General features: G+C 42.6%; 1 protein-coding gene across 1 annotated transcript in view; it reads right to left on the reverse strand.

Moving 5' to 3' along the window:
- LOC124545598 (transient receptor potential channel pyrexia-like) overlaps window positions 1-22763 on the reverse strand; it is a 148966-nt gene that overhangs the window by 39524 nt on the left and 86679 nt on the right. Inside the window, exons 9-10 of the mRNA XM_047124546.1 lie at window positions 22142-22605; window positions 1253-1520 (exon numbers count right to left, since the gene is read on the reverse strand). Coding sequence (XP_046980502.1) covers window positions 1253-1520; window positions 22142-22605 — 732 coding nt within the window. The remainder of the gene's footprint in view (window positions 1-1252; window positions 1521-22141; window positions 22606-22763) is intronic.

Here is a 22763-nt window from a genome sequence, read left to right on the forward strand (position 1 = left end):
GAAATGACATTGGCAACGTGGCAAACCTGACTTATCACAATGCTTATCGTGTTCGAAATTTCTACCTGAAGAACAAACATTTGAATAAAATATAAGAATTAATATCAGAATAGAATATAAGAATATGAAAGTTGAAAAAGATTTTAAGCCCTGAAAATACCATAATTATTCTCGTGTCAGAAACATACAGGTACATGTACATACATTTTAGTCATTTCTGATTAAATTACTTTTGACCAAAACGTGGCCACTTCCAGTGCATTTTCTGTTGCTTGTTGAAGGTCATCTTCTGTGAGCACAATCGACACCAAAGCATGTGCCGAACTGTCTGTTCTTTTCCACAGTCACATCGAATATCATTTGGATCAGTGTATTCCCATCTTGCTAAGTTAATTTTTGATCTGCCAACTCCGTATCTCAGTGTATTCAGGGACTTCCAAGTTGTCCATTCCCCATCATGACCTGGAAGCAGAGCTTCAGCAACTCTTAACCAACAAGGTGGAAAGTAGGTCGTAGCCTTCCATATTTGCAGCCTAGCTTTTTCAGCAGTGGCTCTAATTTCCGTTGATGTCCTAAGGGAACTCTTCCTTGACTTCAGTCGTTGCGGATTCGGTTCACGCCCATACAGAGAAAGGGTAATTTCCTGTTCCACTGCCTTTCTTTCCTTATTCGCAGCTATCTTGTATTATACTCGTATATCAAATATATGACACTGTGAAACTCAGTTGTAATTTTACAATTAATATAACGCCCTTGCACGCCCTAACTAGATAAGAAACATTCGTGTTGCATCTTTCTACAGAATCAAGTAGATAAATCAAAAAATAAAGATTGAAATAAATGACAACAATTATCGGGTTTTGAACACGGGGCGTGGAAGTGAAAGGCCACAACACTAGCCACTATGCCACTAGTTGAACTGAGATCATGGCGCTCTAAAAGCCAAAATTTCGTGGAAAACTTTGATCGTCGTTTTCGCAGAAATGGTCGAGCATCTACAGGTAAGCCGAGACACCTTGTTCGCTTATTTTGACTCCTCTTCCACTGAACGAAGTTTCTGGTAAATCGGGTTATGTGTCACTTGCTGTGTTCTCCTCGTAAGAGCAAGTTTCTTTCCCTTAATGAACACGATTTTTTTTCGGGGTGACAATTAAAACCTTACATCTGACCCTCATGAGGTTTAAGACACAAGGAACAGTTCTTTGCAGCAGTGGAGTGTTCTGTTAGGTATCACGGTATGTAGCGTAGGTACCTTCTTGAGCATCTCCAGCTGCATGGAGAGGTAGGGCAGCTTGCCGGTCATGAGGATGAGCTCCGTCCAGATGAGCAGCACGGTGATGGCGCAGAGGTGGCGCTCCGCGTACATGGAGAGCGAGCCGTTGCAGAGCGTGGCGGCCGAGCACACCAGCACCATCACCTCCAGGTAGTTCTCGGCCTGCGCCACGTAGCGCCGGGGCGAAGACACCAGCTGCACCAGCTCCCGCGCCACCAGCGCCGCCATCAGCGGACCGATCAGCACGCTGCGCACAGACAAAATGGTTCAAATGGCTCTGAGCACTATGGGACTCAACATCTATGGTCATCAGTCCCCTAGAACTTAGCACTACTTAAGGGGCTCCGGAACGCCCTATACTTGCAATGTTAAAATAACGCTTATAAATTACATCTTTCCTCACAAAGTATTTGAGGTAGGAAGTTGAACTTTTTACAGATTATTTATTGGAATATGGGCTACAACTTAACAGAGGGATTTTACAAAATTTTAGTTCAGTTATTAAAGATGATTTTTTTTCAATTGTAATGAAAATTCACAACATTTTTTTGCAATTTTTTATTTATATATTCAAAAATATACAGTTTTTTGGAAAAAGGCTGTGTTAAATTATGCAGAAGGTACTGTGTAACATTTACTGAAAGTTTGAAACAAATATGTTTGGAAGATCCTTAGAAAACATGTAATTAGTATGAGAAAATAAAAGTTTTGGGAATCGAGCGACAAAGATTGGATTAACTTTTTAGTGCATTCCAGGTCCATAGGATGGATTATCTTCATCCTCTGCAAACTCCTCCTCCCGCTTCCTCTTGTTCCTCCTCCTGTTTACTCGTGGTTGTATTTCTAGACTCTTTACAGCCCTGTCTGCAGCCCGAAGGCGTTCCTTGTCTAAAGCAAGCATCGCTCGTACCATGTTAGAACCTATCTTCATTCCCATATTTCTAAATACCTTGCACGTTACAAATGTTGCCATCATTGAAAGTCGCAACAGCATCATACACACCAAAGTGAAGTGTTTCTATTCCAACAAATACAGTCTTGGGGATTCTCGACCATATAACACTATTTACACCTTCATTGGGGTTTTGAGTTTTTCCGTGAATACACTTTTTCAACAGTTCAGGTGCTGCTGAGTCTCTGAAAATAGGTTTTATCACCTCCATTATTGCATGAGGCAGACTAAAATGTACCTGATGAACACGGACGTTAATAATAACACCATTTGACAGCAGTTTAACAGCGCCACAGTGGGTCACGCCCATGTAGAACACATTTCAAAAAAAAATTTAAAAATAGTTGTAGTCTTCGGAATTGAATAAATTATATATCTATTAAAAGATAATACTCTGCAGATTCAGAAAACGCAAAAAAGTAAAAAATGAACTTTTCATGATTTTGAGCCTTTCCGGAGCCCCCTTAAACCTAACTAACCTAAGGACATCACACAACACCCAGTCATCACGAGGCAGAGAAAATCCCTGACTCCGCCGGGAATCGAACCCGGGAACCCGGGCGTGGGAAGCGAGAACGCTACCGCACGACAACGAGCTGCGGACGCGCACAGACAGCCCGCCGTTCAGACGACGGTGGGAGTCGAGGGCCAAACATTTCCGTCTCGCAGTGCCTGTATCGATCCCTAGAAAATCTTTATTGATTAAAAGATACAATGTCCGTCAAGAATGTTAGGAGACTTATTTTATTGTTGGCGTACAAGCAACGTCAGCACGATAACTGAGGTGGCAGCTTAAACTAACAAGTGTAAACTACAGATGTGCATTCGAATAGACAGTTGTGAACAGTCAGTGTTAAGAAGTGGACTTGTGGCCATAATATGCCAACGTTGTTGCGTCCTTAATGGTTCTGAGCACTATGGGACTTAACTGCTGAGGTCATCAGTCCCCTAGAACCTAGAACTACTTAAACCTAACTAACCTAAGGACATCACACACATCCATGCCCGAGGCAGGATTCGAACCTGCGACCGTAGCGGTCGCGCGGTTCCAGACTGAAGCGTCCTTAATGTCACTGGAGCAATGTCTCCAGATCAGATTTGCAATGGATTCTCCAGAATGTCTTCAAGAAGGGAAACGTGTTTTCTCTGCACATCTTGATTCCTGAACTAAAACAATGATACGATGACGACAGCTGCAACTTCACTGAAATACAAAATGGAGAAGATTAGTTTTTGAAAAAAAAAATATTACGGGTTATAATACTTGGTGTTAAGCCCGCCGTTTAGCCGATGGTAGCAGCAAAGGGCTAGTTACCATTTCCGGCTCGCAGTGCCTGTATCAGTCCTTAGAAAATCTAAATTGATTACAAGATACCATGTCCGTCAAGAAATTTCGGAGACTTATTTTATCGTTGGCGTACAAGCATCGTCAGCACGATAACTGAGACGGCAGCTTGAACTAACAAGCCGGCCGCGGTGGTCTAGCGGTTCTAGGCGCTCAGTCCGGAACCACGCGACTACTACGGTCGCAGGTTCGAATCCTGCCTCGGGCATGGATGTGTGTGATGTCCTTAGGTTAGTTAGGTTTAAGTAGTTCTGAGTTCTAGGGGACTTATGACCACAGATGTTAAGTCCCATAGTGCTCAGAGCCATTTTTTTTTTTGAACTAACAAGTGCCGGCCGGAGTGGCCGAGCGGGTCTAGGCGCTACAGTCTGGAACCGCGCGACCGCTACGGTCGCAGGTTCGAATCCTCCCTCAGGCATGGATGTGTGTGATGTCCATAGGTTAGTTAGGTTTAAGTAGTTCTAAGTTCTAGGGTACTGATGACCTCAGAAGTTAAGTCTCACTGTGCTTAGAGCCATCTGAACCATTTGAACAAGTGTAAACTACAGATGTGTATTCGACTAGACAGTTGTGAATAGGCAGTGTTAAGAGTGGACTTGCAGCAATAATATGTCAACGTTGTTGCGTTCTTAATGGCAATGGAGCAATGTCTGTAGATCAAATTTTGCAAAGCATTCCCCAGAATGTCTTGAAGAAGAGAAACGTGTTTTCTCTGCACATCTTGACTCCTGGACTAAAACAATGATACGAGGACGACAGCTGCAACTTCATTGAAATGCAAAATGCAGAAAATTATCCTTTGAAAAAAAAAATTATTACGGGCTATAATACTTGGCGTTTTCAATTTAGAACCTACCAGAAGACGACAAAGTGCTGAAATTCACATAAACCGTCAATGCTCTGGTGATATAACCAATATTCAAATCAACGTTTGACTTCCCAAAGAAGAACTTTTCTGTTTCACGTGGTTCCACGAATTTTGTGGGCGCTGTACTCAAGGGGGAGCGTGAAGAAGAGGGGGGAGGGGGGGGGAGGAAGATTATGTAGGACACCTGAAAGCATTAATACCACCATTTAATTTTCTCTGTTTTTAGGGATCCGTCCCTCAGTCGCAAAAAACGAAACGCTTCAAGGATCACTTTGTTGTCTGTCTGTCCGACTGTTAAAGACCTGTTTTCGCAGAAACAGATAGACATTTCAAGCTGAAATTTATGTCACATATTAAAGGCTATGGTCCCTTAGCAACGTGAAACATTTAAGATCCTAAGTCAATTGAATGAAAAGATTTGGCCATTTGGATATCACGCAAACCCACTCATCAAAACCTGTAGGTACTTCCAGTTGACGTGAAATCGTGAAATTTGGCAAGAAGAAAGTGAATAAACTGGCGTATCAAATTCAAATTTTCTTCATATACTAAGGTCTACGATCCCTTGACGAGATACGAAATTGAAGTTTCTAAGTCAATGTAATCAAAAGATGCGGCCATTTATGTCACATACTCAGAATCAAAATTTTTAGTGTACTTCCCGTTGACCTAGAATCACGAAAAATGGCAAGCAGCATGATTTTTCAGTAAAACTAAAGAAAATATCAGAAAAGGTGTTAATTTGTAATTATATCACGCGAAAATTTTTTTGTCATTTGTTATTCGACTGTCTCTCTGTCCGTCTGTTAAGCTGCCTTTTTAGCAGGAACGGACTGACATATGAAGTCGATATTTACGGCACATACTAAGGTCTACGGCCCCTTCGCGGTGTAGAAAACGTAAGCTTCTAAGTCAACGCAGCCAAATGATGCAGTCATTTACGTCACATATTTTGATGTTTTAGCAGACACTCCCATCAAAACCTACAGAGTTCTTCCCGTTGGTCTGGAATCACGAAATTTCGCAAGAAGAAAGATTTCACAGAACAAGTGTAGGGAAAAATCCCAAATTGTTAATTTGTAGTTATATTGCACCAACGCTCTGTCGGACCGTCACACGCCTCTTTCTTAGGCATGAATGGTTTTAATTTGTAACTATATCAGACAAAAAGATTCCTTTTCTCATTTGTTATTAGACTTCAGGCTTAAAATCAAAACATTCTGAAAAGTATTTGAATTCACGGGACCAATATCTTGCCACTGTCTGTATCGATAACAGGCAAAAGTCGTTGAGTTTCTTGAAATGAAATGATCGTATGGCATTGTTGGCCCGGAAGTCCTATCTGGAGAAGTTCAGCCGCCAAGTGCAAGTTTTATTTCAGTCGACGCCACATTGGGCGACTTGCGCGACGGTGATGATGAAATGATGATGACATCACAACAGCCAATCCCCGAGCGGAGAAAATTTTCGACTCAGCCGGGAATAGAACCCGGGCCCGCTAGCATGGCAGGCGAGGACGTTACCACTCAGTAAGCAGGCAGACCTCGTCTTTCTTAATTCTTGGGATAGGTGAACTATCTGTTTACATAAATAGGTCTGTACGGAATCGTCATAACACAAGTCGTATTCGCACTTGGCCAATTTTTTTATTAATCCAGTCTCGAAAGTTTCCAGTAGGTTCACAGGTCACTATTTCTTTCCGTGATTGTTACATCATTACATGGCACAACGACCGGATACCACAAAAGCTCACTAATCTTATGAGTATTAACAGTCGAATGTTTGCTCCAGCTGATTTGACTGATTCTCTGCAACGAAAATCTAGCGTCGATTTCTAAGTCCTCCACGCTGCCCAGCCTATCGGATTCACCTGGACATAATTTGTGTGCCTTCACCCTGCTGCGCTCATAACCACGTGAAACTGGCCTTGGTCTGTCTGTGTATCTCTACGAAATTAGACGCATAGCGACTTGAGACTAACCTTGCTCTGTTTGTGTGCCTCCACAATTCTGAGTTCATAATCACTGGAAAGTTTCCTTGGTCTGGTGTACCTCCATGACGTTAGGCCCATAATCATTTGTTGTGCCCTTGTTGTTCCTGTTTACTTACACAACTCTATCTTCGTAATCACCTGAAAATGGTCTTAGTCTGTCTAGGAACCTCTCCGAGGCTGCGCTCATACCACTTGAGAATCGCCTTGGTCTAGGCGAATAAACACTAGGCTAATAAACATATGAGAGTGTGTAAGTGCTGTACTTAAAAGTAGTCGTTTGAAATAAATTTCCTGATGATGAGGCTGTGGTGGTTCCTTTCCTGTATTTTTATCCGTGACAATAGGTAGGTAACTGCCTCAAAATGGCTTTCGTGACTGGCGCCTTTCATTGCATTGCAAGATAAAATTGCAACTTATGCTGTTATTTGTTTCCAAGTACTGACTAAAATTCAGGGACCTGAACCATCATGTTTAACATGCTGGACAAAAAATACAAACTTTAACTTCAAGAAATATTTGTTACCTTAATTTGTCCAAACTGTTGGCAAGAAACAGCAAATTTAAGTTGGAAACTTACGTACTGCAAAAGTCTAGGGAATGGCGGTTATGTCTGATGCTGCGACATAGAAGTTTCTCTGTAACCAACATATTCAAGAACACGCCTGGAAATATAAGGTATACTGCCACCAGAATAAGTGATATAAAAGGTTTATTTGATTCGACTTTTTTCGATGCCAAGCATTGAAGGTGAGCTAATTTATGTCCAACAGTGGAAAAATATTGACAGTGAACCGTATTAAGCAAATATCGAGTTCTTGGTTCATTCTGGTGTATGTCGATGATACAGAGGGTCTACAAAAAGCTTGTGGGATAACTACGCTGGCCATAATACATTTCGGGAGACAATGTAACTAGAAATATCTAGTATGTCACGAAAAAAATATAGTAAAAAATGACGTGCAGTGCTATTTGACAAGAAATCAACTATACAGCATATGTTATGTACTTACAAAATTGCTGAAATTCGTAGTGTTTGAGAAAAATAGGTAGAAATAATTCCCAAATTACATATTTCTCGAGCAAGGATGACGGTCGAACAACTCACTGGGTTTCGATGTCCTTTCGGACAGTACATTCTGAGTAAACTAGCAAAATATGGAATAAAAATATGGACTCTTTACGACACTGAAATTTCATATGGGTTAAAATCGCACATCTATGCAAGCAAAGTAATTTAAACAGAAGCTGAAGCTATGCGATATATGTTCAAACTTACCACTCAACTAAGACGTCAGAAATTGTGAGAATTTTTTTACTTCATGTGATTTGAAACAATAGCTGCTGAAAAGCAAAATCGCACTCCTGGAAATTATATGGGAAAACGAGCCACTGCTTCCACAATAAATAAACAAAAGTGAAGTTCATCATTTTACCACATATTCCAAGGAAAAACAAAAATGTCGTACTTATGAGCATGATGCGTCACTATCGCCAAATTAACAATACAAGTGACAAAAAGCCAGAAATGATCATGGATTACAACACAGGTAAAGGGGTTCTTGACAGATTAAGTCAACTACCAAATATACTTGTACACGAAAAACTGATCGACGGCCAGTGGTTGCTTTTTTTTTTTTTTTTAATAACTTTCTTGACGTTTCTGCACACTACGCTTGTATTTTGTGAATTTTTCAGTTGGAATGCAAACAAACTGACAAAGGGAGTATTTTGAGAAAAACACGGAAAATCAGTCACAAAGCAACATATTGCGTCAAGATTCCACCTTCCAAGATTGGACGAATCACGAGTATGTCAAGAACGGCCATATATCTTTTCTTGCTGTAATTTATTTTATTTCTTCTAGATGCATTTCGCCTTTTACTTTAGGCGATCCTCAGTGGAATAGTTCTTCACGTGTTCGACCGACATTTGCATTTCCTCTTAACGGGACACGTGCTGGAGGTCAAAACTTAACTGGACTTACGAAACTTCATGTTACGAATTCTTTTTTCCACAATTTTCATATTTTTTGCGCTAATTTCTGTGAAGCACTGTTTGTCTTCTGTTACTAATTGTAGGTATTTCACCGAAAACTGATTTAAAGTCGCAACTCTGCGTGGTCACTTTGTCCCCTCCTGTGGTCACGCAAACAAACTTGGTACTGTTCCAGTGTTGCAGTGGGCAACGACAGAAACAACGATAAAACCTATACAGTGTAAATTCCGCCCGTCAAACAATCGTAACTAGACAAACTTATAGGGTGGAAACGATAACAGACGTATATATATTACCTACTTGTATCCAAACTGTAGGCACTAAATAGCAAAAGTCTATTACTTTCATGTGTTACAATATGGGCACATTATGTACCCGTAATAATAATAGTAATAGTAATAATAATAGTAATATTGTTAAAAATTTTGCATGCAGTTGTACATAGGGATTACTAAATATCCATTTTTCAGTAATTGGAGTTACACGAATTTATTTTCTAGCTTATCACTAATTTTATCAGACTGGATCGTTCTGATGCAAATCCTTAAGGAATAAATAACCTCATAAATGTCCGTGTAATATTAGCTCTGGTTTTTTACCTACAGTGTAGAAATAAATCATGTTGTTGTTGTGGTCTTCAGTCCTGAGACTGGTTTCATGCAGTTCTCCATGCTACTCTATCCTGTGCAAGCTTCTTTATCTCCCAGTACCTACTGCAACCTACATCCTTCTGAATCTGCTTGGCGTATTCATCTCTTGGTCTCCCTCTACGATTTTTACCCTCCACGCTGCCCTCCAATACTAAATTGGCGATCCCTTGATGTCTGAGAACATATCCTACCAACCGATCCCTTCTTCTAGTCAAGTTGTGACATAAACTTCTCTTCTCCCCAATCCTGTTCAATACCTCCTCATTAGTTATGTGATCTACCCATCTAATCTTCAGCATTCTTCTGTAGCACCACATTTCGAAAGCTTCTATTCTCTTCTTGTCTAAACTATTTATCGTCCATGTTTCACTTCCATACATGGCTACACTCCATACAAATACTTTCGGAAACGTCTTCCTGACACTTAAATGTATACTCGATGTTAACAAATTTCTCTTCTTCAGAAACGCTTTCCTTGCCATTGCCAGTCTACATTTTATATCCCCTCTACTTCGACCGTCATCAGTTATTTTGCTCCCAAAATATCAAAACTCCTTTACTACTTTAAGTGTCTCATTTCCTAATCTAATTCCCTCAGCATCACTCGACTTAATTCGACTACATTCGATTATCCTCATTTTGCTTTTGTTGATGTTCATCTTATATCCTCCTTTCAAGACACTGTCCATTCCGTTCAACTGCTCTTCCAAGTCCTTTGCTGTATCTGACAGAATTACAATGTCATCGGCGAACCTCAAAGTTTTTATTTCTCAATAAATCATACCTATCCTTTAATGTTAAACAGATGTTCCCACCTACGATTAAGCAAGGCAAATGATCATATTATACTCTGTGTGTTATCTACTTCTTTTAGAAGACGGAGACCATGCCATAGAAGTTAATTCTAGTTCGTGAGTGAAAGATATAAGACACTTTTCCTCAAACTGACCCAGTATTATCAGATACGAGGCTAATCCCAAAAGTAAGGTGTCCTATTTTTTTTATAAGTACATAGACCTGTTTATTTCTGCAATGGTTTACATCAGTTTACAGCGTGAACATTTAGCTGTTTTTCGACATGATCACCATTTCTGTAGATTCATTTTTGTAAACGCTGTGACAGTTTTTGTATGCCTATGTCACGCCAGCTCGCCGCCATGCTGTTCAGAAAGTTATGAGCCTCTTCTTTCACCTCGTCGTCGGTGTTGAATCGCTGGGAGCACTATTAACGCTGACAGGTGCTGTGAGGGCAATTCAGAACCGTAGAAGAGGAATGTTGAGCAAGGGCGTACACATTCTCCATGACAACGCTCGCTCACACATCGCTCGGCTAACCGTTACTCTCCTGCAGCAGTTTCAGTGGAACATAATCACCCACCCACCCTATAGTCCCGACTTGGCGCCCAGTGACTATCACCTGTTCCCTAGGTTAAAAGAACATGTGGCCGGAAAGCGATTCATCTCCGACGACGAGGTGAAAGAAGAGGTTCATAATTTTCTGAATAGCATGGCGTCGAGCTAGTTGACATGCCACAGTGTCTACAAAAATGCATCGAGAAAAATCGTGATTATGTCGAGAAATAGCTAAATGTTCAAGCTGTAAACCGATGTAAACCATTGTAGAAATAAACAGGTCTATGTACTTATTACAAAAATAGGAGACCTTACTTTTGGGATTACCCTCGTATTTATTATTATAAGAATGTGCATGAAAGCGACTGCGTCTTTAACGTTACTGTAACAGAATACATACAGTGAATGAAAAAAGTCGCAACACCAAGAAGGAGTTTCGTGGGAAAAGAGAAAGTTGGAACGCGTGTTTCTACACCTGTGTGTTCAAATTTCGCGCCAATAGCAGAGTAATGGCGCTAATAGCGCCACTTTGAGGATGCAAGTCAGGTTTGCCTTACAAAGACGCCATTATCAACGCGTCACTGAGTTTGAACGGGGTCGTGTAATAGGGCTATGAGAAGCTCGATGATCCTGCTGTGACACTGCGGAAAGGCTTGGCGGGAATGTAGTCATTGTCCATGATTGCTCACAGCGATGGCCACGAGCAAGTGCGGTCGCAAGAAGACGGAGCTCCGCATGGCCACGTGGAACTATCGAGAGAAAAGACCATTGTGTTCGGCGTGTGGCTCTGTTGCATAGTACTACACCTGCAGAAGCAATCTGAACAGCAGTTGGTACCACAATGACACAATGAAATGTTACAAATCGATTACTGCAAGGACAGCTCCGAGCCAGACGTCCCGTAGCGTAAATTCCACCGACTCCAAACCACCACTATTTGCAATTTCAGTGGTGTCAAGCGAGAGCTCATTGGAGGGTCGTATGGACGTCTGTTGTGTTTTCTGGTGGAAGCTGGTTCTGCGTCGGTGCCAGTGATGGCCGTGTGTTGCTTAGGAGAAGGCTAGTTGAGGGCGTGCTACCAACCTGTCTGTGTGCTAGAAAATGTGTGTGAATTTCTAAGGGACCAAACTGCTGAGAACATCGGTTCCTAGACTTACACACTAATTAAACTAGGCTAAGAAGAACACACACTTCCATGCCCGAGGGAGGACTAGAATCTCCGACGGGAGGGGCCACGCAATCCGTGACATGGCGCCTCAAACCGTGCGGCCACACCACGCGGCCGTGCTAGACACACTGGACCTATACAAATGAAGTTATGGTCTGGGATGTGATTTCTTATGTCAGCAGGAGCAGTCTTGTGGTTTTCCCGCGTATCATGAGCGCAAATTTATAGTTGAGTCTGGTGATACGACTAAGGCGCTGCAGTCATGGACAGTGCGGCTGGTTCCGGCGGAGGTTCGAATCCTCCCTCGGGCATGGGTGTGTGTGTTTGTCCTTAGGATAATTTAAGTTAAGTAGCGTGTAAGCTTAGGGACTGATGACCTTAGCAGTTAAGTCCCATAAGATTTCACACAAATTTGAACATTTGGTGATTCGACATGTTGTTCAAAAATGGTTCAAATGGCTCTGAGCACTATGGGCCTTAACATCCGAGGTCATCAGACCCCTATAACTTAGAGCTACTTAAACCTAACTAACCTAAGGACATTACACACATCCTTGCCCGAGGCAGGATTCGAACCTGCGACCGTAGCAGCAGCGCGATTCCAGACTGAAGCGCCTAGAACCACTCGGCCACACCGGTCGGCCGACATGTTGTGCTGCTACTCATGAACAGCTTTCCAGGTGGTATTGTCCAACTGGATAATGCTCGCCCACATACCGCTGTTTTATCCTAACATGCTCTGCGGAGTGTGAGATTGTTGTCTTGACTTGCTCGATCTCCACATCTGTCTCCAATCGGGCACATATAGGACATCATCGGACAACAACTCAAATGTCAATCACAAACAGCATAACTGTCTCTGTATTGACAGACCAAATGCAACAGGTTGGCACTCCATGGCACAAACTGACAACCGGCACATGTACAACGCAATGCAAGCCACGTTTGCATTCTTACAGCCAACATCTGGCTCTTACACTGGTTATTAATGTACCAGTATTTCACATTTGCAATGGCTTATCTCGCGCTTACATTAACCTGTGATCTTGCAATGCTAATCACTTAAATACGTTATCTAGACGAATGGAGTGTACCCGTGGTCTAGGGGTAGCGTCTTTGATTCATAATCAAAAACGTCTTCGGTCCCAGGTTCCATCCCCGCCACTGCCTAAATCTTGAGAAATAATCAGCATTGGCGGCCGAAGACTTGCGGCATAAGAAGTCAGCCTCATTCTGCCAACGGCCTTGTCAAAGAGGGCGGAGGAGCGGATAGAGGTTCAGGGCACTCTCTTGTCCTAGGGGTGGGAAATTGCCCCTAAATGCGGAAGAATCAGCTATGATCAACGACATGAGGATGCAGAAGGCAATGGAAACCACTGCATTAAAGACACGTAACGTGTATCCACAGGACATGAGGCCTATAATTGAAGAAGTGTCAGATAGAGAAAGTGTATGAGGATATTGAATGGGTAATGCACTATGTAAAGGGGGACGAAAATGTAATAGTCATGGGCGACTGGAATGCAGTTGTAGGGGAAGGAGTAGATGAAAAGGTTACAGGAGAATATGGGCTTGGAACAAGGAATGAAACAGGAGAAAGACTAATTTGAGTTCTGTAACAAGTTTCAGCTAGTAATAGCGAATACGCTGTTCAAGAACCACAAGAGGAGGAGGTATACTTGGAAAAGGCCGCGAGATACGGGAAGATTTCAATTAGATTACATCATGGTCAGACAGAGATTCCGAAATCAGATACTGGATTGTAAGGCGTACCCAGGAGCAGATATAGACTCAGATCACAATATAGTAGTGATGAAGAGTAGCCTGAAGTTCAAGACATTAGTCAGGAAGAATCAATACGCACAGAAGTGGGATACGGAAGTACTAAGGAATGACGAGATACGTTTGAAGTTGTCTAACGCTATAGATACAGCAATAAGGAATAGCGCAGTAGGCAGTACAGTTGAAGAGGAATGGACATCTCTAAAAAGGGCCATCACAGAAGTTGGGATGGAAAACATAGGTACAAAGAAGGTAGCTGCGAAGAAACCATGGGTAACAGAAGAAATACTTCAGTTGATTGATGAAAGGAGGAAGTACAAACATGTTCCGGGAAAATCAGGAATACAGAAATACAAGTCGCTGAGGAATGAAATAAATAGGAAGTGTACGGAAGCTAAGACGAAATGGCTGCAGGAAAAATGTGAAGACATCGAAAAAGATATGATTGTCGGAAGGACAGACTCAGCAGACAGGAAAGTCAAAACAATCTTTGGTGACATTAAAAGCAACGCTGGTAACATTAAGAGTGCAACGGGAATTCCGCTGTTAAATGCAGGGGAGAGAGCAGATAGGTGGAAAGAATACATTGAAAGCCTCTATGAGGGTGAAGATTTGTCTGATGTGATAGAAGAAGAAACAGGAGTCGATATAGAAGAGATAGGGGATCCAGTATTAGAATCTGAATTTAAAAGAGCTTTGGAGGACTTACGGTCAAATAAGGCACAAGGGATAGATAACATTCCATCAGAATTTCTAAAATCATTGGGGGAAGTGGCAACAAAACGACTATTCACGTTGGTGTGTAGAATATATGAGTCTGGCGATATACCATATGACTTTCGGAAAGCATCATCCACACAATTCCGAAGACGGCAAGAGCTGACAAGTGCGAGAATTATCGCACAATCAGCTTAACAGCTCATGCATCGAAACTGCTTACAAGAATAATATACGGAAGAATGGAAAAGAAAATTGAGAATGCGCTAGGTGACGATGAATTTGGCTTTAGGAAAAGTAAAGGGACGAGAGAGGCAATTCTGACGTTACGGTTAATAATGGAAGCAAGGCTAAAGAAAAATCAAGACACTTTCATAGGATTTGTCGACCTGGAAAAAGCGTTCGACAATATAAAATGGTGCAAGCTGTTCGAGATTCTGAAAAAAGTAGGGGCAAGCTATAGGGAGAGACGGGTCATATACAATATGTACAACAACCAAGAGGGAATAATAAATGTGAACGATCAAGAACGAAGTGCTTGTATTAAGAAGGGTGTAAGACAAGGCTGTGGCCTTTCGTCCCTACTCTTCAATCTGTACATCGAGGAAGCAATGATGGAAATAAAAGAAAGGTTCAGGAGTGGAATTAAAATACAAAGTGAAAGGATATCAAAGATACGATTCGCTGATGACATTGCTATCCTGAGTGAAAGTGAAGAAGAATTAAATGATCTGCTGAACGGAATGAACAGTCTAATGAGTACGCAGTACGGTTTGAGAGTAAATCGGAGAAAGACGAAGGTAATGAGAAGTAGTAGAAATGAGAACAGCGAGAAACTTAACATCAGGATTGATGGTCACGAAGTCAACGAAGTTAAGGAATTCTGCTACCTAGGCAGTGAAATAACCAATGACGGACGGAGCAAGGAGGACATCAAAAGCAGACTCGCTATGGCAAAAAAGGCATTTCTGGCCAAGAGAAGTCTACTAATATCAAATACCGGCCTTAATTTGAGGAAGAAATTTCTGAGGATATACGTCTGGAGTACAGCATTGTGTGGTAGTGAAACATGGAATGTGGGAAAACCGGAACAGAAGAGAATCGAAGCATCTGAGATGTGGTGCTATAGACGAATGTTGAAAATTAGGTGGACTGATAGGGTAAGGAATGAGGAGGTTCTACGCAAAATCGGAGAGGAAAGGAATATGTGGAAAACACTGATAAAGAGAAGGGACAGGATGATAGGACATCTGCTAAGACATGAGGGAATGACTTCCATGGTACTAGAGGGAGCTGTAGAGGACAAAAACTGTAGAGGAAGACAGAGATTGGAATATGTCTAGCAAATAATTGAGGACGTAGGTTGCAAGTGCTACCTCTGAGATGAAGAGGATAGCACAGGAGAGGAATTCGTGGAGGGCCGCATCAAACCAGTCAGTAGACTGATGACCAAAAAAAAAAAGACAAATGGATTACCGAAATTTCGCTATTCTACATTAATTATTTTTTGGAGTTGCGATTTTTTCTGTCAGTTTATATTTAAATGCAAGTGTATATTCAAAGTAACTTTATAAACAAAGAAAAATTAAAAACACTATGGTAGTTTCAGAAGTTTTTTTGTGTCCTCTGTGTGTTATTAATGCAAGAGAGTTTTATGTCTCAGTACCATTTTCACAAGGGGCCGAAGAAATATCTTATTGTTGTACTACTTTAAGCCACATATCAGAGGCGACACGGTTCATATGGGACAAATAAAACTGTTTACATGAAAAACGTAAGGCAGCAAAACAAAACAAAAAAGAATGACAGAAATACCACGATGTGCACACTTGCCTTGTTGCAAAGAACATCATTTCCAGACACTAAATACATGCTGTGGCTGTACAATCCTGAATGGCTAAACCGAACAGAAGGTCCGTCCTCTCAAGCGCTAATCTCGTGGGGCCATTGTGATGCTGCGTGCTGTTGAGTATGACTCTCCTGCCCGCCCGGTTGGCCGTGTGGTCTAACGCACGACTTTCCGGACGGGAAGGAGCGCCTGGTCCCCGGCACGAACCCGCCCGGCGGATTTGTGTCGAGGTCCGGTGAACTGGCCAGTCTGTGGATGGTTTTTAGGCGGTTTTCCATCTGCCTCGGAGAATGCGGGCTGGTTCCCCTTATTCTGCCTCAGTTACACTATGTCGGCGATTGCTGCGCAAACAAGTTCTCCACGTACGCGTTTACCACCATTACTCTACCACACAAACATAGGGGTTACACTCGTCTGGTGTGAGACGTTCCCTGGAGGGGGGGGGGGGGTCCACCAGGGGCCGAGCTGCACAATAACCCTGGATTCGGTGTGGGGCGGCGGAGGAGTGAAGTGGACTGGGGTAGTCGTCATGGGGTTGTGGACCAACGCGGCTGCGGCGGGGACGGAGCCTCTAAGTCGTTTCTAGGTCCCCGGTTAACATACAATACAATGACTCTCCTGGACCACTAAGTTACAGTCATAGATCGTGATCAACACTAGTAGCAATGTCGCAGAACGAGAAATCGCAGTCTCGATAGGCGACGATCCTGCCGCTTTCGAATTTGTAACATATGGTGGTAGACTTCTTCTTACACAAGGCACAAAACGATCTTCCCACAAACAACCAACATACATATGCAAGTAACCTCGCTCTACACACATGATGTAAATGGCCTTCCTCCTACCTTCTTTGTGTACTTGTGCTCAAATGTTTAACATTTGCTTATGCAAGCAAATGGTAGACGTCTTGCCGGTTTGACGTTTCTTGCATGCCGCCATCATGGCGTTACAGTTTTAACGGCCACCAGTGTGGATCATCTCCATAACTAGCCTCCAACAGCCGCTAAAAACTACTGCAGTTTAATTATTATTAATATTAGTGTTGGTTAGTTCATTTGCAGGTGTACTTAGTGGCTGGAGGAGATGAGGGAAACCCTTTTATGCTGAAAATGACTCTTTGATGATATAAACAAACAATAGCAAAAAGCCGATTCTCGTTTGAAGTAAACATGTTGGGGGACTGACGCAACGTAGGCAACATACTCTCCACAAACAAGATAATTCAGCTACTCCTACCGGAGTCGTTTCATGCAACCCGCAATTTTATGTCTGGCTTCAAATACCATGCGCGACGTTTTCATATTCTATCGCTTGCTACGCGCAAACTATTAGTTCTACAGAAAAATTAACAGGATCTTTTCTTTTCTTAGAGGCGACGGTTTTGGAGTTAGTTAAGAAAGCGTACAAAGGTTAGCTTCCACACTCGGCTCCCACCAGTCAGGATTTCTAGTATGTCGTTCTTCGCGCTCTCTCCTGCCACTGTACAAAAATTTGCTATTATGTGAAATATTTCGCTCAAAAGCCCTTAGACATCCTCCATTAAGATCGAACCTCTTCCCATGCGATTTCCATATTTTTGTGAACTACAGAATGGCACTAATGGCTGTCGATTTGCTTCGGATAAAGAGATGCATGCCTTGAATACAGTTATGGTTTCATAGGCAGCTGCAAACATTTTTTCATGAACGCACTGGCCTTGTTTTCTTACAGTGGAATAATTGTATTAATAGCTATGGCAATTGCTTTTGAAATAATTATGATTTTACTTACTTCTTTTTAATATATCTCGCTTTAGTTGATCGACCCTTACATAAGTTACGCCACTAACCTCAATCTGTTTACGGATGTTTGATAGAAATTTTAGATTTGTAGATAACATTGTTAAACGAAGCGTGCATTGGTAGTGTCAAAAACGAGTCACATGTGTTTTGCTCTGTTACAGATCAATATAGACATGAAGATAACACTGAGACGCATAAATTGAGGGTCCATTGTACTTTCACAAAGTGTGGTACAAAAATCGAACCTTCCTTGTCTACAGATACATCTTACTTTGTAAGTTAGATCACCAGTGGCAGTATGCGAGCAATGTGTGTTTTGTACTATTACAAAGGAAATTCTTTACATATTTCAGTAGATAACACTGACAATTTAGATGTGGAAACATTTAATTGTGCCTTTCATCAAATGTCGTACGAATATCGAACTTCGCTCATTGCCAAGTGGTAGATACAAAGAACAAAGATGGGGAATGGGCGTTACGTTTTAATGGCAGGTAAAATATTGAGATGTGATTGGTTGATTCGTTTTAATGGCTGGTAAATAACGAGCTATGGCTGAAGGAACAAAATATATGTGTGAGAGCTTTGTGATTTGCTAAGTGACGTGGCAAAGGTGGAGATGAAATATAGTAAAACACTGGATTTGATTTTGATATCTATATCTTGCCTTGCCTCTAATGCTCTCTGATTGGTCAAGTGGTATGGCTGAAGATAGAGTTTAAAAGCGTGACTGGTCGCTAAAATACTGGGTTGTTATTGAGATATCAGAATATGTGTGCCTTTTCTTAAAGGCTCTCGGATTGACCAAATGGTGTGGCGTAAGATCGAGTTGAAAAAAGGCGATTGTGATCAATTTTGTACTATTTTTGCTAGATGCCGTAGTTTCCGAGTTATTCAAGAAAATCGTACAAAAGTGGCCTTCAAACGCACCCCCACTCTAGCTCTCAGCCCCCACTGGTCATCATATTTAGTATGTTGGTCATGGCACTCCGTCCTCCCACTGTACAAAAATCTGTGACTGCAAGAATTATTTCCCACATTCGACCGGTTTTGGCTTCATTGGCTTCATTGGCTGGCCTTATTAGACCAGCGGCTTAGCCTAACACTTACAAATTGTGAAATTGATTTTTATGTTCATTTTACCTAATATTTTTTGCAGTTTAACAGCATTAAATGAATTGTGCTCCTCAGTCCTTCTGACTACGAAACTATTATCCTTGTAAAGATTAAGTTTGGATGGAATTATCAACGTAATTAACTTTAGCGTAACCATTTAAGAAACTCATTTTCCTTTCATTGCACGTTTAAATTGATAATGTTAGCGAAATAGGCAACTATGCTGGCGGAGTAATAACTCGATCAATAAACACCAGAAAAGTTCGAATATCGGGAACAGTTCCTTTAGTCGTAAAGTTTTGACAGTGGTTGGAGTGAGCATCACAAACAACGGACTAGAAATCCTGGCTGGTGAGGGATGTGTGTGGGGGTGGCGGTGCGTTCGAAGGCCACTTTTTTTTTCTTTATTGATTTTCAACTCCCCCGAAGGGGGCGGGCTGGCAGCAGCTTAGTACGCCGCTCTACAGCCTACAGACTTTTTTAAAAACGGAAAAAGAAAATAAACAAGAAAAACAGGCGATAAAATGGTGATGTAAAGTGTAAAATGGCGGCAAAATGCGGAAAGTTAAAACAGAAAGCAAAAGGGGTTGGCAATGTCAATAATACACAGGAATCAGACAAGTAACATAGTAGACACACAACTGAAAAACATGGCGACAGTCTGGTTTCTGTTCGCAAGAGATAAAAAATCAAACCCAGCAACAGTATGATGGTCATTCGCAACACTTCCCAAAAGACACAACACGGAACACTCACTGTAAAACACTCACTGTAAAACACTGCACGAAAATGGCGGCACAAAGATGACACTCCCGAGCCAAACGCAGATGGGGAGGGGGGCGGGAAGGACCTGAAGGAGGGGAAAAAACAAGGAGGGAGGAGAGGAAAAAACGAAAGGGGGGGGAACCAAGGAGGGAGAGGACTCATAAGGGGGGAGAGGGGCAGGGCAGACGTGAGAGGGAATGAGAAGAGGCAGAGGAGGGAAATGCAAAAGGACTCGGGGGAGACAAGGGGGCAGAGAGAGGGGAGGTGGGGGAAAAAAAGAGGATGAAAGGGGGGGAGAGGGAGCCCAGGAAAAGGACAGACGAAAGGAGGGGGAGTGAGGATCAGAGTTGATAGGAGGGATAAATGGAGGGAGAGAGGGCATCATCTGGGAGGGGGAGTTGATGGAAGCCACCTTGGGAAAGGAGATGAAGGGTGTAGAGATGGATGGTAGGGGGGACACAACAGTGAAGACGTGGCAGGGGGCGGGGATGGGAGAGGAGCAACCAGGGGGTGAGGGGGATCAAGGCAGCGGGAGGTGTAGAGGATGCAGATATGTTTGAGGAATAGGAGCAGATGGGGGATCGAAAGTCACTGTTGTACTGTCTTTTAATTAGTTGGAAACCATCGTCTCTGATGGAAGTACAAAATTTAACTATTAAATTTCGTAGAAACAGGACCTTTTCGTTTTTTTTCTGTAGGACTAATAGTTTGCTCGTAGCAAGCGGGAGAACATGAAAATCTCGCATGTGGTTTTTGAAGGCCAGTTACGACATTATGGGTTGCAAAGGAAACAACATTGGTAGGGGCAGCTGGAACACCCTTTAGACTCAAGATCGCGCCACGTGGAGACAGAGCGCCAAATGGGTAGATCTCGGTATACCCTCTTCAGTCACGAGGTAGCATGTATGATGGCTCCAGCTTTTATTTTCTTCTCGTCAGGGTACGCAGCTGAACTTCTTGATCGTGCTTCTACCAGCATGATGATGTGGCAGCACAGACTAGAAACTTCAGGTTATGCAACTACACGGCATGTCTCGTGGAAATAAAGACATAACTTTTCCTAATTACGTGGGTTTTCACTTGCTTTAATATAGTACTAAATTGTACAGTCGATAGCAAACTATGAATTAATGGTATAACGAATTTATAAGCTTTAAACTTTTATGTATCACATATGATACCTAAGGAGTCAATGCCAACTTTGTGGAGTGGGGTTATATTTTTCTCCACTTGATTCCCAGACTTGACTGTTGAAGAGATCATTTAGCTGATCAAGAGAATTAAACCAGACGAGTTCGATATAGAAATTGATGAATGTGATGATGAGGATGACGATGCAATCCATCAGAAAAAGGAACAGTGCTCATGCTCAAATTCCCGAAATATTCGAGCTCTGGAAACATAAGTATGATTAAAAACAAGTGTGTTATTAAAAAAATTACTCTTTTCCTCTAGACAATTAATTAGAAAAATTTTGTTTAAATATTTTGAATTGTTTTACTTACAATTGTTGAAATTTTTTGTGCCATGTTTGTAGTTGACCTGTCTTGAAGTCTACGGCAAATATGAACAATATGTGTAACGCTTATGACTATTTTTTTTAATTATAAAGCAACATGAAACTCCATAGTTATGTGTAACTCATGGCCCGTCCTCACAGCTTTACATCTGCCAGTACCTCGTCTCCTACCTTCCAAACTTTACAGAAGCTCTCCTGCGAACCTTACAGAACTAGTACTCCTGAAAGAAATGATATTGCAAAGACGTGACTTAGCCACAACCTGGAGGATGTTTCCAGAATGAGATTTTCACTTATGTGAAACTTCCTGGCAGATTGAAACTGTGTGCCGGACCGAGACTCGAACTCGGGACCTTTGCCTTTTGCGGGCAAGTGCTCTACCATCTGAGACACCCAAGCACGACTCACGCCCCGTTCTCACTGCTTTACTTCTGCCAGTACCTCGTCTCCTACCTTCCAAACTTTATAGAAGCTCTCCTGCGAACCTTGCAGAACTAGCACTCCTGAAAGAAACGATATTGCGGAGACATGGCTTAGCCACAGCCTGGGGGATGTTTCCAGAATGAGTTCTGCTTGGGTAGCTCAGATGGTAGAGCACTTGCCCGCTAAAGGCAAAAGTCCCGAGTTCGTGTCTCGGTCCGGCACAGAGTTTTAAACTGCCAGAAAGTTTCACATCAGCATACACTCCGCTACAGAGTGAAAATCTCATTCTATGTGTATAATTGTCTTGCTTAAGTACAGGGTATCATATATGATACTATCTATAAAAAAAATCACTACCGCTTCATAAAAAGTTTCTGAGGGCGTTTCAGTTTAAGTTGCATTAACAAAAAGCAATTACCACAAATGTAGCTCTTTGCACTTTTAATTAGTACTCGGGATTGGAGTGATACTTGGGACAAACACTGAGGAAGAATATCATATTGCTGAATTTAATTGCTATAAACTAGCGTAATGGCTTTTTCTGTGGAATAAGAATTGGAGCTAGGGTCTGCATGTGAGTGCAGACAGTAACCTTATGATGACGAGAGCCAGGTAGACGTTCCGCACCAGCTCCACTTCGGTGTCGTTTGGTGGCGAGCTGGCGGTCGTCTCCGCCACCACTGCTGGTGGTGCGGCGGTCACGTTCGCTGCAGACTTGACGGCCAGAACCCCGACGGGCGCGATGTGGGACAGCACGGCGGACAGGCAGGACTTGTTGAAGATGCAGCGCATCACCCTCTCGTCGACGGCGCCGCCGGTGAGCAGCACGATGTGGGCGGTCATGAGCAGCGCGAAGGCGGTGTAGGCGGCCAGGTTGACGTAGTAGAAGGCGCGCACCGTGTGCCACTTGAGGTGCAGGAAGGCGGTGAGCACCGGGTGCGCGAGCAGCGCGCGCAGGCTCTCCGAGCGGCTCATGTACACCAGCGGCTCCATCTCGCGGGGCGTCTTGCCCGGCAGCGAGGGCCGGCCGCGCAGAAAGTCGTACTTGAAGATCAGCTGCGCCACCAGAACAAGGGAGAGCTAGTTCCTCGTACCTTTACTGCGTGCGTGGCTCTCAGTAAAAGGACTTGGGGCAGAGCTGTCCCAAAAGGTAGAGTACAGTTTGACAATTATAGTTTCAAATAAGAGCAACTGGTACAGATCACTGAAACAAC

Source organism: Schistocerca americana, chromosome 8 (assembly GCF_021461395.2).
Source record: "Schistocerca americana isolate TAMUIC-IGC-003095 chromosome 8, iqSchAmer2.1, whole genome shotgun sequence".
Taxonomy (NCBI): Eukaryota; Metazoa; Arthropoda; class Insecta; order Orthoptera; family Acrididae; genus Schistocerca; species Schistocerca americana.